The sequence below is a fragment of the Pristiophorus japonicus genome, chromosome 4 (assembly GCF_044704955.1).
Source record: "Pristiophorus japonicus isolate sPriJap1 chromosome 4, sPriJap1.hap1, whole genome shotgun sequence".
Classification (NCBI taxonomy): domain Eukaryota; kingdom Metazoa; phylum Chordata; class Chondrichthyes; family Pristiophoridae; genus Pristiophorus; species Pristiophorus japonicus.
In genome coordinates, this window is record NC_091980.1 from 163,284,457 (window position 1) to 163,298,800 (window position 14,344).

A 14,344-nucleotide genomic window follows, 5' to 3' on the forward strand; every position below is an offset into this window, starting at 1 on the left:
TTCTCTTCCTCCACTGATTGCTAAATATCACAGCCAATGTTGTCTTTAAAAAAAATCCCACCACTTCTTGCAGCCACAATGCACCTCCCCTTTAAGAGGTGCAGTCTGCCTTTAAATAGCACTGGCCACTCGAGATATCGGGCCCCTGCTGATACATGCAGCCAATGAACATTGGGGTTAGTGCTGGCTGCATGCAGAGATCATGCAAAAGAGCATCAGGCACCAACTTACCATGCTGCCTGCAACGCATTGAACAGGCGTGGGTTAATCACACACTGAAATCCCCAGGCACGTTTTCGGGGGTTAGTCAATTTCTCCCCCCTGGTGTCCTGGCCAGGGTTTATCCCTTAGTCATTGTTTAGAATCATAGAATGATACAGGAGACCAATCGCCCCATCGCACTTCCGCCAGCTCTTTGAAAGTGCTCTCCAATTAGTCCCACCCCCTGCTCTTTCCCCATTGGCCAGCAATTTTTCCCCTTCCAGTATTTATCCAATTCCATTTTGAACATTATTATTGAATCTGCTTCCTCCACTCTTTCAGGCAGTGCATTCCAGGACATCACAACTCACTGCATAAAAAATAAAGTCTTCATATCGCCTCTGATTCTTTTGCCAATTACCTTCAATCTGTGCCCTCTGGTTACTGACCCTTCTGCTACTGGAAACAGATTCTCCTTATTTATAACCCTTCATGAGTTTGAACACTGCTATCAAATCTCCCCTTAACCTTCTCTGCTCTACGGAGAACAACCCCAATTTCTCTAGTCTCTCCACTTAACTGAAATGTTTCAGCCCAGGTACCATTCTAGTAAACCTCCTCTGCACCCTCTCTAAGGCCTTGACATCCTTCCTAAAGTGCGGTGCCCAGAATTGGCCACATTATTCTAGTTGGGGCCTGACCAGTGATTTATGAAGTCTTCAGCATAACTTCCTTGCTGTATGTGGGACTTTGCTGTGTTCAACTTAGCTGCTGCTTTTGCTCACAAAACAGTATTTCAAAAAGTTTGAATTATCAGCTGTGAAATACTTTAGGATGTTCTAAAGATGCAGAAATGCAATATAAATGCAAGTTCTTTCTTTTAGATACAGCCTCTGCCCATTCAAGAGCTGCTTTGCAATACCTACTACAGATCAGTGAGCAGTTTCATGGCCCTTGCCTGACTTCTCCATGGCAAATGGACTGATTCCACCGACCAGAAATCTATGTTTTTGTTTCAGAAGGCAATGCTCTTGAACCTTGAATGTTAAAATAGAGTAATTCACTTAAACCTCTGCACATTGCACTTACCTCGAACAGAAGGCCCATAAAAATTGCGTATCTTCTGCCCATCGCCGAAGTCATAGGTGATGGGAGTGAAAGGTCCGTTATCACCTGGGCATTTCCCTTTGTTGTATTCGACAGGGTAACTCTGAAATAGAACATATTGTCCACACATTGAAAGACCATCCACTTGGCCGTCTCGTCCCCCTCTACCCCACCTCTCCCAGAGGCCACTTCTCCCAGTCCTCCTCCTAACTTTGCAGTTCCTTTCCCCCGCAACCCCCAACATCTTCCGACCCAACGCTTTTCAAACTCATCACTTCCATGAAAAGCTCACCACCTGCTCTATTGGACCCCTGCCAACACAATTCCAGGTTATCAGCCTGGCCCAGTGGTAATATTCTCATCTCTCAGTCAGAACATTGTAGGTTCAAGCTTTACTGCAGGGACTTGACTGCATGATCCAGGCTGCTACTTCAGTGCAGTACTGAGGGCAGGTTGCATTATTGGAGGGGATCATTTGGATAAGATGTTAAACCAAAGCCTTTTTTGCCAGTCCTTGAGGATGTAGAGGATCCCATGGCTCTATTCAAAGAAAAGCAGGGTAGTTCTCCCAGCGTCTCGGCCAACATTTATTCCTCAGTCAACTCTTCCAGAAACAGAGTAACTGATTATGTATCCCATTACTGTCTGTGGGTGCTTGCTGTGCCTGCCATGTTTGCCTACTGTAATGTATTTGCTTCATGGGTACTTGGCTTAAGAATTCATAACCAAGGTTTAACAATCATACTGCACTTTATCAATTCATCCACTAGGCTCACAACTGCATGCCTCATCATGGCTGACCTAGACTGAACTGACTGGGGTTTTATTGAATCTTGTGGACATCACGTGACTGGCTAAGCCACTCACAATGTAACAACGCTACAACTATTTTAAGTTTTTTTAAATCAAGTTGATCTGTAAATCACGTGCCCCCTGATTAAAGGCACTAAAACTGACACATTAAACAAATTAAACTTTGGACAGTGACTGAAATCAAATTAAAATTTGGTTGCTGGGGGTGATGATGCACTCCAGTCCCTCTGGCGCCCACCTCTCGCGGAAGGCCGCGAGCGTACCGGTGGACACCATGTGCTCCATCTCCAGGGACTCCCTGGCTTGGATGTAACCGCGGAAGAGAGGTAGGCAGTCGGGCTGAATGACCCCCTCGACCGCCCGCTGCCTGGACCGGATGATGGCCACCTTGGCCATGCCTAAGAGCAATCCCACGAGACGGCCTGCCGCTCCCCTCCGCACAGGAGCATGGGAATAATGTGCAACCAGTATATGAGAAGCAACCGATTCAAGTAATGGAAGAAGGGTTGCAACCTCATACACTCAACATAAGCATGGAACACAGACTCCTCTAGACCGCAGAAATTGCAGGCGGCCTGGGAATCCGTGAACCGACTTAAAAACCGATGGCACGGGACTGCTCCATGTAACAACCTCCAGGCCAAATCCCCAATAAATAAAGGGAGGACTCCCGCATAGAGAGCACTCTATTGGGGACCCTGCCTCCTCCAGATGGCAAGATGGTGTGCCATAGCATGTCCGGTCGGCAGACGAGGATGGCAAAGTGGAGAGTGTGCAAGAGCAGCCCATACAGGCATCCCCTCCACGCAGAACTGAAAGGCACGGAGGGGATTTCCCAGAGGAGACTCAAGTTGTGAGGCACCAGCTCATGAGGGAGGTTTCAGGGCCTATCGCCGATGGGGAATTTTGTCCGGACGGGGATCAGTTCGGACGGAATCGCCCCATGTGCTGAGCATCTTCGACACACCTAACGGAGTCAGGGCCCAATGCTGTTTTTAGCGACTCGATGACATTGGCCGCATGTCGGACATCGGCCCAGGATAGGTGCCATGTCAGCTCCTCTGGCACCATCAAGCCTGCTCATCCCTGACCCTGGTCACCTTGCCAGCCACAGCCCTCTCGTCCGCCTGCCACCTAAAACCATGGTCGTGGAGGCACAGATTCCTGAGTAGCAGCTGCCGAAGGACAGCCACCACTCCAGACGGGGGAGAACTGCATTTGGTGGCGACTCTGTTCCAGACCCTGATGAGTTCTGGTAAAAGACAGGCACCCGCCGCATGGCGGTCCTGATGCCCCCCAGGCTCACAAACAGGAGCTGCATGTTATAATTAAGGCAGTACTGCTGGCAGAAGGCATACGTTGCCAGCGCACACCTTCTAGGAGGGTGCTCGACGTATAGGTATCTCTGTAGGGTCTGAAGACGGAAAGTTGCAGCTTGGGTGCTCACGCACACCAACGCCTAACCGCCCTCCCTAAGCAAGAGACTCAGAACTGCAGCAGAGACCCGGTGCTTCCTGTTGTTCCAGAAAAAGTCCACCAGCTTTTTCTGTATCTTGGTGACAAACTCAGGGGGAGGGGTCAAAGTGACCAACTGGTAGCAGAGCATAGCGGCCACCAGCTGGTCTATGACTCGCGCTCGACCCCTGTAGGACAGCACTCAGAGCAGTCCTGTCCAGCGCCCTAGGTGAGCGGCAAATTTAGCCTCCAGCTCTTGCCAGTTCGCCGGCCAGGCTTCCTTGTCGGGGCTAAGGTAGACTCCCAGATAGAGGAGATGGGTCACGCTCCAGGCAAAAGGCCTGAGCTCCTCCAGCAGGGAGTCCACCCGCCACTGACCCACCAGGAGTCCGGAACATTTCTCCCAGTTGATCCTGGTGGAGGATACGGTCGAGTAAATCTCCTGGCACTCACGCATCCTCCGCAAGTCAATGGGATCCTTGGCCTTGAGGAGCACATCATCGGCCAAAGCCAAGAGGACGACCTCCGCGTCCGGCCCTTGCAGAGCCAGTCCCATCAACCTCTTCAGCAAGAGGTGCAGGAAAGATTCCACGCATATGACATATAATTGGCCGGACATTGGGCATCCCTGGAGCACCCCTCTCCCAAAACAAAGGGGCGCCGTCAAAACCATTAATCTTAATCAGACACTCCGTGGCGGCGTACAAAAGTCAGATCCGGGTGACGACATGAGTCCCGAACCCGAAAGCGCGCTGAGTTCTGAACAGATAATCGTAATCCACCCTGTCGAACGCCTTCTTCTGGTCGAAGGAAAGGAAGACGACCGACAGACCAGCTCTCTGGGAATGGTGGACCAGGTCCCGGACCAGATGGATGTTGCCGTGGATTGTCCGGCCCGGGATCGTGCAGGACTGTTCAGGGTGGATTATGTGGTCCAGCACGGCACCAAGGCGAGCAGACATAGTCCTGGCAAAAACGTTATAATCCGTGCTTAGGAGGGAGACCGGGCGCCATTTCTTAAGTAGGCAGAGATCACCCTTCTTAGGCAGCAGGAGGATGACTCCCCTGCGCCAAGGGAGAGGCATCTTCCCGGTCGCAGACTTCCCCCAGCACCTGTGCGTTGTCACACCTGAAGACATCCCAGAACCCCCTGTGGAACTCCACGGTTGGCCCGACCAGCCCAGGGACTTTCCCTTCGAGAGCTGGTCGAGGGCACCGGTCAGCTCCGCCAGGCTTAGCGGAGCATCCAGATTTTCGGCCCCCTTCAGGCCAACCTTCGGTAGGTCCTCCCACAAAAAGAGAAATCAGAGCCCTGTAATAGTTGTGGGCCCTGTTACTGATGCCTTCCAGATCCGAGACCAGAGATCCATCATCGGCCAGCAGTGCCAAGAGCTGCTTACGGACCCCCTGTCTTTTTTCCAGCGAGTAGAAGAACGGGGAGCTGTGCTCCAGGTCCAGGAGGAACTGGATCCACAACCTCACAAATGCGCCTTGGGACCCGAGAAGTTGCAGGTCCTTCAGCGCGGCCTTCTTCACTTTGTACATCGTCCACAGGGCCGGGTCCTCGACGACATGACCGAGACGGGACTTCAGGTCGAGCACCTCCATCTCCAGGCGTTCCACCCTGGCCTCGCGTCCCTTGGTCGACCCCTTTGCGTACTCTTGACAGAAGAGACGGACGTGAGCTTTGCCGACCTCCCACTATAACCTCGAGGAGGGGAAGCCCCCCTGCTTCCTTCTCCAATTGGACCAGAACCGACAGAACGAATCCCGGAACTGCTCGTCCTCCAGCAGCAGGTTGTTAAAGTGCCAGTACATGGACCCCACCCATGCGCAGAGCGAAAGAAGCTCCACCCACACCAGGTGGTGGTCCGAACACGTGCCGGCCGCATGGAAGCCGCTGGAATGCAGGATACATATGCCCGGGATATGTACAGGCGGTCGATTCTGGACCATCCTCTTCCAGGACTCACCCAAGTGAAGGCGCTCGAGTTGGGATGGAGATTTCGCCAAACATCCACCAAGTTGAAGGACCCGACCAGGTCCCTCAATTCTCCATCGCCATCATGCTCTGTGGGGCACCGAAGCGGTCCCTTGCCTCGAGGGTGCAGTTAAAATCCCCCCCGAGGTCAATGCAGTCGTCGACGTCGAAGGAACCTAGAAGAGTGGACACTCCTTTGAAGTCGCACTTCAAAGGCTGGGGGGGCGTACACGTTCACTAAATGGAGCGGCTGTCCCCCAGGCAAACCGTGACATGCAGCAAGCGGCCTGGCACAGGCTCCTCGACCCCCAAGATCTCCGGCTGAAAATGTGGGGCCAACAAGATAGGCACCCCACAAGAAGTGGCAGTGAGGTGGCTCATGCGGACCTCTCTTAGAAACATAAAAACATAGAAAATAGATGCAGGAGTAGGCCATTCGGCCCTTCGAGCTTGCACCACCATTCAATAACATCATGGCTGATCATTCACCTCAGTACCCCTTATCCTGCTTTCTCTCCATACCCCTTGATAAGGGCCATATCTAACTCCCTCTTGAATATATCCAATGAACTGGCATCAACAACTCTCTACGGTAGGCGAATTCAACAGGTTCACAATTCTCTGAGTAAAGAAGGTTCTCCTTATCTCGGTCCTAAATAGATTACCCCTTATCCTGAGTGTGTGATCCCTAGTTCTGGACTTCCCTAACATCGGGAACATTCTTCCTGCATCTAACCTGTCCAAACCCGTTAAAATTTTATATGTTTCTATGAGATCCCCTCTCATTCTTCTAAATTCCAGTGAATATAAGCCAAGTCGATCCAATCTTTCTTCATTTGTCAGTCCTGCCATCCCAGGAATCAGTCTGGTGAACCTTCGTTGCATTCCCTCAATAGCAAGAATGTCCTTCCTCAGATTAGGAGACCAAACTGTACACAATATTTAAGGTGTGGCCTCACCAAGGGCCTGTACAACTGCAGTAAGACCTCCCTGCTCCTGTACTTAAATCCTCTCGCTATGAAGGCCAACATGCCATTTGCCTTCTTCACCGTCTGCTGTACCTGCATGCCAACTTTCAATGACTGATCTACCATGACACACAGGTCTCATTGCACCTCTCCTTTTCCTAATCTGTCACCATTCAGATAATATTCTGCCTTCCTGTTTTTGCCACCAAAGTGGATAACCTCACATTTATCCACATTATACTGCATTTGCCATGCATTTACCCATTCACCTAACCTATCCAAGTCATCTTGCAGCCTCTTAGCATCCTCCTCACAGCTCACACTGCCACCCAGCTTAGTGTCATCTGCAAACTTGGAGATATTACATTCAATTCCTTCGTCTAAATCATTAATGTATATTGTAAATAGCTGGGGTCCCAGCACTGAACCTTGCGGTACCCCATAGTTAATGCCTACCATTCTGAAAAGGACGCATTTATTCCTACTCTTTGATTCCTGTCTGCCAACCTGTTCTCTATCCATGTCAATACATTACCCCCAATACCATGTGCTTTCATACCATGTGCTTTAATTTTGCACACTAATCTCTTGTGTGGGACCTTGTCAAAAGCCTTTTGAAAGTCTAAATACACCACATCCACTGCTTCTCCCTTGTCCATTCTGCTAGTTACATCCTCAAAAAATTCTAAATTTGTCAATTATGATTTCATAAATCCATGCTGACTTGGACCGATCCTATCACTGCTTTCCAAATGCGCTGCTATTACATCTTTAATAATTGATTCCAACATTTTCCCCACTACCGATGTCAGGCTAACCGGTCAATAATTCCTTGTTTTCTCTCTCCCTCCTTTTTTAAAAAGTGATGTTACATTAGTTACCGTCCAATCCATAGGAACTGATCCAGAGTCTATAAAATGTTGGAAAATGACCACCAATGCATCCAACATTTCTAGGGCCACTTCCTTAAGTACTCTGGGATGCCCTGAGGGATTTATTGGCCTTCAGTCCCATCAATTTCCCTAACACAATTTCCTGACGAATAAGGATTTCCTTCAGTCCCTCCTTCTCGCTAGACCCTTGGTCCACTATTATTTTCGGGAAGTTATTCGTGTCTTCCTTAATGAAGACAGAACCAAAGTATTTGTTCAATTGGTCTGCCATTTCCTTGTTCCCCATTATGAATTAACCTGATTCTGACTGCAAGGGACCTACATTAGTCATCACTAATCTTTTTCTCTTCACATATCTCCTTGCCATTCCAGGAGCCACGCGACCTCGTCTCCCGGAATGATGTGGGTTTCTTGCAGGAAGCACACCGTATATTTCCACTCCCATAGGAGCGAAAATTTATTAAATCTACGGTGTGCCTCTCTGCCGCAGTTGATGTTGACGCTGGCTATGGTTATCTTCATGACAAGAGCATAGTGCAACCTCTACTAACCTACTGTGGGGAGGGAGAGGAGTCGTGTGATGACCTCCACTCCCTCAGCAACCCAGTGAGGAATGTTTTGAGCTGGCGCAGCTCAAGATTACCTTTTTTGGTCAGGTTCTGTCCATGCCCATGGTTTTGACGACCGTGCGGACGGTCCAGATGAGCAGTGCCAGCTTGGACCATTTGTTCAGGGCCAGCTGGGCTCTATTACAGCGACCCTGCATTCCGCAAATAATCCCGGAGTTCCTTGGCAGGAATGAAGGGGGACTCAGCAGCAGGCACGAGGAGATCCATTGCCTCACTGGCGATGGACTCTAAATCCTCTCCCACACCCACAACCAAGTCCCCGTCCTCCTCCAGCAGGTCGCCACCAGCGGCCAGTCCATCGATCGCACCATGCGGCCCTACCTCTGTCAGGATCCCATTCCCAGGATCATTGGCGGAGGAGTTCTCCCTGGGCTCCTCCTGGGATGCCGGCTCGGGAAGTGGCAGTGGATGGGGGATCCCTTCCACCCCAGGCACCGGGAAGCATGGAGAAACCTGGCCGAAAAACATTTCCAGATCCTCCAAGTCCCCTGGGGCCACCGTCAGGGACAGAGATTGGGGTTCCTCACCCTCCCCGCCACCACCCTCCGACCCAGCGGGCAGGGGTTCTTGACATTCATTTTCTGCCAGGTCGAGCAGATCCCGGGGGATGTGAAGGTTTGACTGGACGGGCTCGAACTGGATCTCTTTGGTCTCGCCCAGCCTCAGTCCCCAGGACGCTCGACACGTGTTTGACTAACCTGATTGAATTTTTTGAGGAAGTAACCAAGAGGGTTGATGAGGGTAGTGCATATGATGTAGGATATATGGACTTTAGCAAGGCTTTTTGATAAGGTCCCACATGGTAGACTGGTCATGAAGGTTAAAACCCATGGGATACAGGGCAGAGTGGCAAGTTGGATCCAAAATTGGCTTAGAGGTAGGAAGCAAAGGGTAATGATTGATGGATGTTTTTGTGACTGGAAGGATGTTTCAAGTGGGGTTCCGCAGGGCTCAGTACTGGGTCCCTTGCTTTTTGTGGTATATATCAACGATTTAGATTTGAATATAGGGAGTATGATTAAGAAGTTTGCAGATGACACTTAAATTGGCTGTGTGGTTGATAATGAAGAGGAAAGTCATAGGCAGCAGGAGGATATCAATCTCGTGGTCAGGTGGGCAGAGCAATGACAAATGGAATTTAATTCAGAGAAGTGTGAGATGATGCACTTTGGGAGGGCTAATAAGGAAAGGTAAGCCATTTAATAGTGTAAATGAACAAAGGAGTACTTGTCCACAGATCCCTGAAAGTAGCAGGCCAGATATATAAGGTAGTTAAGAAGGCATACGGAATGCTTGCCTTTATTGGCCGAGGTAGAGAATATAAGAGCAGGAAGGTTATGCTTAAATTGTATAATACTTTGGTTATCGACAGCTAGAGTACTGGTGCAGTTCTGGTCGCCGTATTATATTAAGGACTTGATTGCATTAGAGACGGTGCAGAGGAGATTTACTAGAATGCTGCCTGGAATGGAGAATCTTAGCTTTGAGGACAGATTGGATCGGCTGGGTTTGTTCTCATTGGAATAGAGGAGGTTGAGAGGAAACCTCATTGAGATGTGCAAAATGTTGAGGGATCTGGACATCGTGGATGGTAAGGGCCTATTTCCATTGGTGGAGGGGTCTATTACGAGGGGGCATAGTTTTAAGGTGGTTGGTGGAAGGTTTCGAGAGTTGTGGGGATCTGGAACTCGCTGCCTGGAAGAATGGTAAATGCAGAAACCCTCACTACTTTTAAGAGATGGTTGGATGGGCACTTAAAGTGACGTAACCTTTTGACGGCACAGATATAATGGTAAGTACTGCAGGGAATCGAATACAGCCAGGGTGATCTCCTGGACTAATTTTGATTGCCTGGATGGGTCGGAGAGGAATTTTCCCAGATTTTTTTCTCCCTAAATCTGGACCAACTTGGCTTATATTCACTGGAATTTAGAAGAATGAGAGGGGATCTCAGAGAACCATATAAAATTCTGACGGGATTGGACAGGTTAGATGCAGGAAGAATGTTCCCGATGTTGGAGAAGTCCACAACCAGGGGTCACAGTCTAAGGATAAGGGAAAAGCCATATAGGACTGAGATGAGCAGAAACTTTTTCACCCAGAGAATTGTGAACCTCTGGAATTCTCTACCACAGAAGGTTGTTGAGTCCAGTTCGTTGGATATATTCAAAACTGGTGCTTATAGGTACCAACGATATAGGTAAAAAACGGGATGAGGTCCTACAAGACGAATTTAGGGAGCTCGGAGCTAAATTAAAAAGTAGGACCTCAAATTAGGAATCTCAGGATTGCTACCAGTGCCATGTGCTCGTCAGAGTAGGAATCGCAGGATAGCTCAGATGAATACGTGGCTTGAGGAGTGGTGCAGAAGGGAGTGATTCAAATTCCTGGGACATTGGAACCGGTTCTGGGGGAGGTGGGACCAGTACAAACTGGATGTTCAGCACCTGGGCAGGACTGGAGCCAATGTCCAAGAGCGAGTGTTTGCTAGTGCTGATGGGGAGGTGTTAAACTAATATGGCAGGGGGATGGGAACCTATGCAGGGAGGCAGAGGGAAGTAGAATGGGGGCAGAAGCAAAAGATAGAAAGAAGAAAAGTAAAAGTGGAGGGCAGAGAAACCCAAGGCAAAAAGCAAAAAGGGATACATTACAGCAAAATTCTAAAGGGGCAAAGGGTGTTAAAAAGACAAGCCTGAAGGCTCTGTGCCTCAATGCGAGGAGTATTCGGAATAAGGTGGACGAATTAACTGCGCAGATAGCAGTTAACGGATATGACGTAATTGGCATCACGGAGACATGGCTCCAGGGTGACCAAGGCTGGGATCTCAACATCCAAGGGTATTCAACATTTAAGAAGGGTAGACAGAAAGGAAAAGGAGGTGGGGTGGCATTGCTGGTTAATGAGGAAATTAATGCAATAGTAAGGAAGGACATTAGCTTGGATGATGTGGAATCTGTATGGGTGGAGCTACAGAATACCAAAGTGCAGAAAATGCTAGTGGGAATTGTGTACAGATCACCAAACAATAGTAATGAGGATGGGAACAGCATCAAACAAGAAATTAGGAATGCATGCAATAAAGGTACAGCAGTTATCATGGGCGACTTCCATCTACATATTGACTGCATTAACCAAACTGGTAGCATTGCGGTGGAGAAAGATTTCCTGGAGTATATTAGGGATGGTTTTCTCGACCAATATCTCGAGGAGCAACAAGAGGGCTGGCCATCCTACACTGCGTGATGTGTAATGAGAAAGGACTAATGAACAGTCTTGTTGTGCGAGGCCCCTTGGGGAAGAGTGCCCATAATATGGTAGAATTCTTTATTAAGATAGAGAGTGACACAGTTAATTCAGAGACTAGGGTCCTGAACTTGGGGAAAGGTAACTTCGATGGTATGAGACGTGAATTGGCTAGAATAGACTGGCAAATGATACTTAAAGGGTTGATGGTGGATAGGCAATGGCAAACATTTAAAGATCACTTGAATGAACTTCAACAATTGTACATCCCTGTCTGGAGTAACAATAAAACGGGGAAGGTGGCTCAACTGTGGCTAACAAGGGAAATTAAGGATAGTGTTAAATCGAACGAAGAGGCATATAAATTGGCCAGGAAAAGCAGCAAACCTGAGGACTGGGAGAAGTTTGTAATACAGCAGAGGAGCACCAGGGGTTTAATTAGGAGGGGGAAAATAGAGTATGAGAGGAAGCTTGTTGGGAACATAAAAACTGACTGCAAAAGCTTCCATAGATATGTGAAGAGAAAAAGATTTGTGAAAACAAACGTAGGTCTCTTGCAGACAGATTCAGGTGAATTTATAATGGGGAACAAAGAAATGGCGGACCAGATAAACAAATACTTTGGTTCTGTTTTCACGAAGGAAGACACAAATAACCTTCCGGAAATACTAACGTACCCCGAGGGTCTCGGGAGAAGGAGGAACTAAAGGATATCCTTATAAAGCGGGAGATTGTGTTTGGCAAATTGATGGGATTAAAGGCCGATAAATCCCAGAGTACTTAAGGAAGTGGCCATAGAACTAGTGGATGCATTAGTGATCATTTTCGAACAGTCTATAGACTCTGGATCAATTCCTATGGACTGGAGAGTAACAAATGAAACACCACTGTTTAAAAATGGAGAGAGAGAGAGAAAGCGGGTAATTATAGACCGGTTAGCCTGACATCAGTAGTGGGGAAAATGTTGGAATCAATTATTAAAGATGAAATAGCAGCACATTTGGAAAGCAGTGACAGGATCGGTCCAAGTCAGCATGGATTTATGAAAGGGAAATGATGCTTAACAAACCTTCTGGAATCTTTTGAGGATGTAACTAGTAGAGTGGACAAGGGTGAACCAGTGGATGTGGTGTATTTAGACTTTCAAAAGTCTTTTGACAAGGTCCCACACAAGAGATTGGTGTACAAAATCAAAGCACATGGTATTGGGGGTAATGTACTGATGCGGATAGAGAACTGGTTGGCAGATAGGAAGCAGAGAGTCTGGATAAACGGGTCCTTTTCAGAATGGCAGGTAGTGACTAGTGGGGTGCAGCAGTGCTCAGTGCTGGGACCCCAGCTATTTACAATATACATTACTGATTTCGATGAATTGAGTGTAATATCTCCAAGTTTGCAGATGACACTAAACTGGGTTGCGGTGTGAGCTGTGAGGAGGACGCTAAAAGACTGCAGGGTGACTTGGACAGGTTAGGTGAGTTGACAGCTGCATGGCAGATGCAGTATAATGTAGATAAATGTGAGGTTATCCACTTTGGGGGCAAAAACACGAAGGCAGAATATTATTTGAATGGCGGCAGATTAGGAAAAAGGGGAGGTGCAACGAGACCTGGGTGTCATGGTTCATCAGTCATTGAAAGTTGGTATGCAGGTACAGCAGGCGGTGAAGAAGGCAAATGGTATGTAGGCCTTCATAGCTAGGGGATTTGCGTATAGGAGCAGGGAGGTCTTACTGCAGTTGTTCAGGGCCTTGGTGAGGCCTCACCTGGAATATTGTGTTCAGTTTTGGTCTCCTAATCTGAGGAAGGACGTTCTTGCTATTGAGGGAGTGCAGCGAAGGTTCACCAGACTGATTCTTGGGATGGCAGGATTGACATATGAGGATAGTTTGGATCAACTGGGTCTTTATACACTGGAGTTTAACAGGATGAGAGGGGATCTCATAGAAACTCATAAGATTCTGACGGGACTGGACAGGTTAGATGCTGGAAGGAAGTTGCCGATGATGGGGAAGTCCAGAACCAGGGGACACAGTCTTAGGATAAGGGGTAGGCCATATAGGACTGAGATGAGGAGAAACTTCTTCACTCAGAGAGTTCTTAACCTGTGGAATTCCCTACCGCAGAGAATTGTTGATGCCAGTTCATTGGATATATTCAAGAGGGAGTTAGATATGGCCCTTACGGCTGAAGGGATCAAGGGGTATGGAGCGAGAGCAGGAAAGGGGTACTGAGGGAATGATCAGCCATGATCTTATTGAATGGTGGTGCAGGCTCGAGGGGCCGAATGCCTACTCCTGCACCTATTTTCCATATTTCTATGTTGCTGTGTAAATTGGCCTGGGTTTTTATCTGGTTTTTGACTCTCCCAGGAGATCACATGGCTCCGGTTGGGGTGGAGTGTAGAATATTTCAGTAGAAGGGGTGTTGCAGTTGTGTGAGGTGGACAGGTTGGGCTGGGTGCTCGTTGTCTTTCCGTCATTGTTCATAGATTTATATGTAACCTTTTGGGCTGTTGACCAAGAGCTGTGCGGCTCTTTGTCGGCCGGCGTGGACATGATGGGCCGAAATGGCCTCTTTCTGCGCTGTAAATTTCAATGTTTCTATGTTTCTATGTTTTAATTTTGTGATTGTGCAGATGAATATTATCAGAGACTTGAACTGTAACCTAACCAGCACAATTTTGAGTGTGTTTCGGGGCAAATTCCCGATTGCACCCAAAATGGAAACTCCACATCTTTTTCAAATGTCACAATGCACTTTACAGAATGCTGGAACACTCACCTTGTAAAGCTGGAACAGGTTCCCCCCGTACCGATGCAGGAACTTGGTCTGAGTGTGATAGCGGAGGATTGCTGCATGTCTCCAGCTCGTTATGGGCGTGTCGTTGGGCACGTGCCACACGGATATGTCTGAGGCCATGATGTCATAGTAGCCCGGGTTCTGTTTGGAAGCAGACACAGTTAGTCAGGACAAATGCAAGAGCATCAAAAAGCATGTGTTACTGAGGGTGACCTCTCCAAGAATCAGATCCAGCTGCACAGTATGGAGATG

The 14,344-nt window shown here is 48.3% G+C and overlaps 1 protein-coding gene across 7 annotated transcripts in view; it reads right to left on the reverse strand.

Annotated features, from left to right (window-relative positions):
• The window catches only part of LOC139263147 (intelectin-1b-like), a 393,914-nt gene that overhangs the window by 91,854 nt on the left and 287,716 nt on the right, over positions 1 to 14,344 (reverse strand). For all 7 annotated transcript variants that reach the window (XM_070878771.1, XM_070878770.1, XM_070878769.1 and 4 more), the window contains 2 exons: positions 14,075 to 14,233; positions 1,291 to 1,411 (listed from right to left, as the gene is read on the reverse strand). In XM_070878771.1, coding sequence (XP_070734872.1) covers positions 1,291 to 1,411; positions 14,075 to 14,233 — 280 coding nt within the window. The remainder of the gene's footprint in view (positions 1 to 1,290; positions 1,412 to 14,074; positions 14,234 to 14,344) is intronic.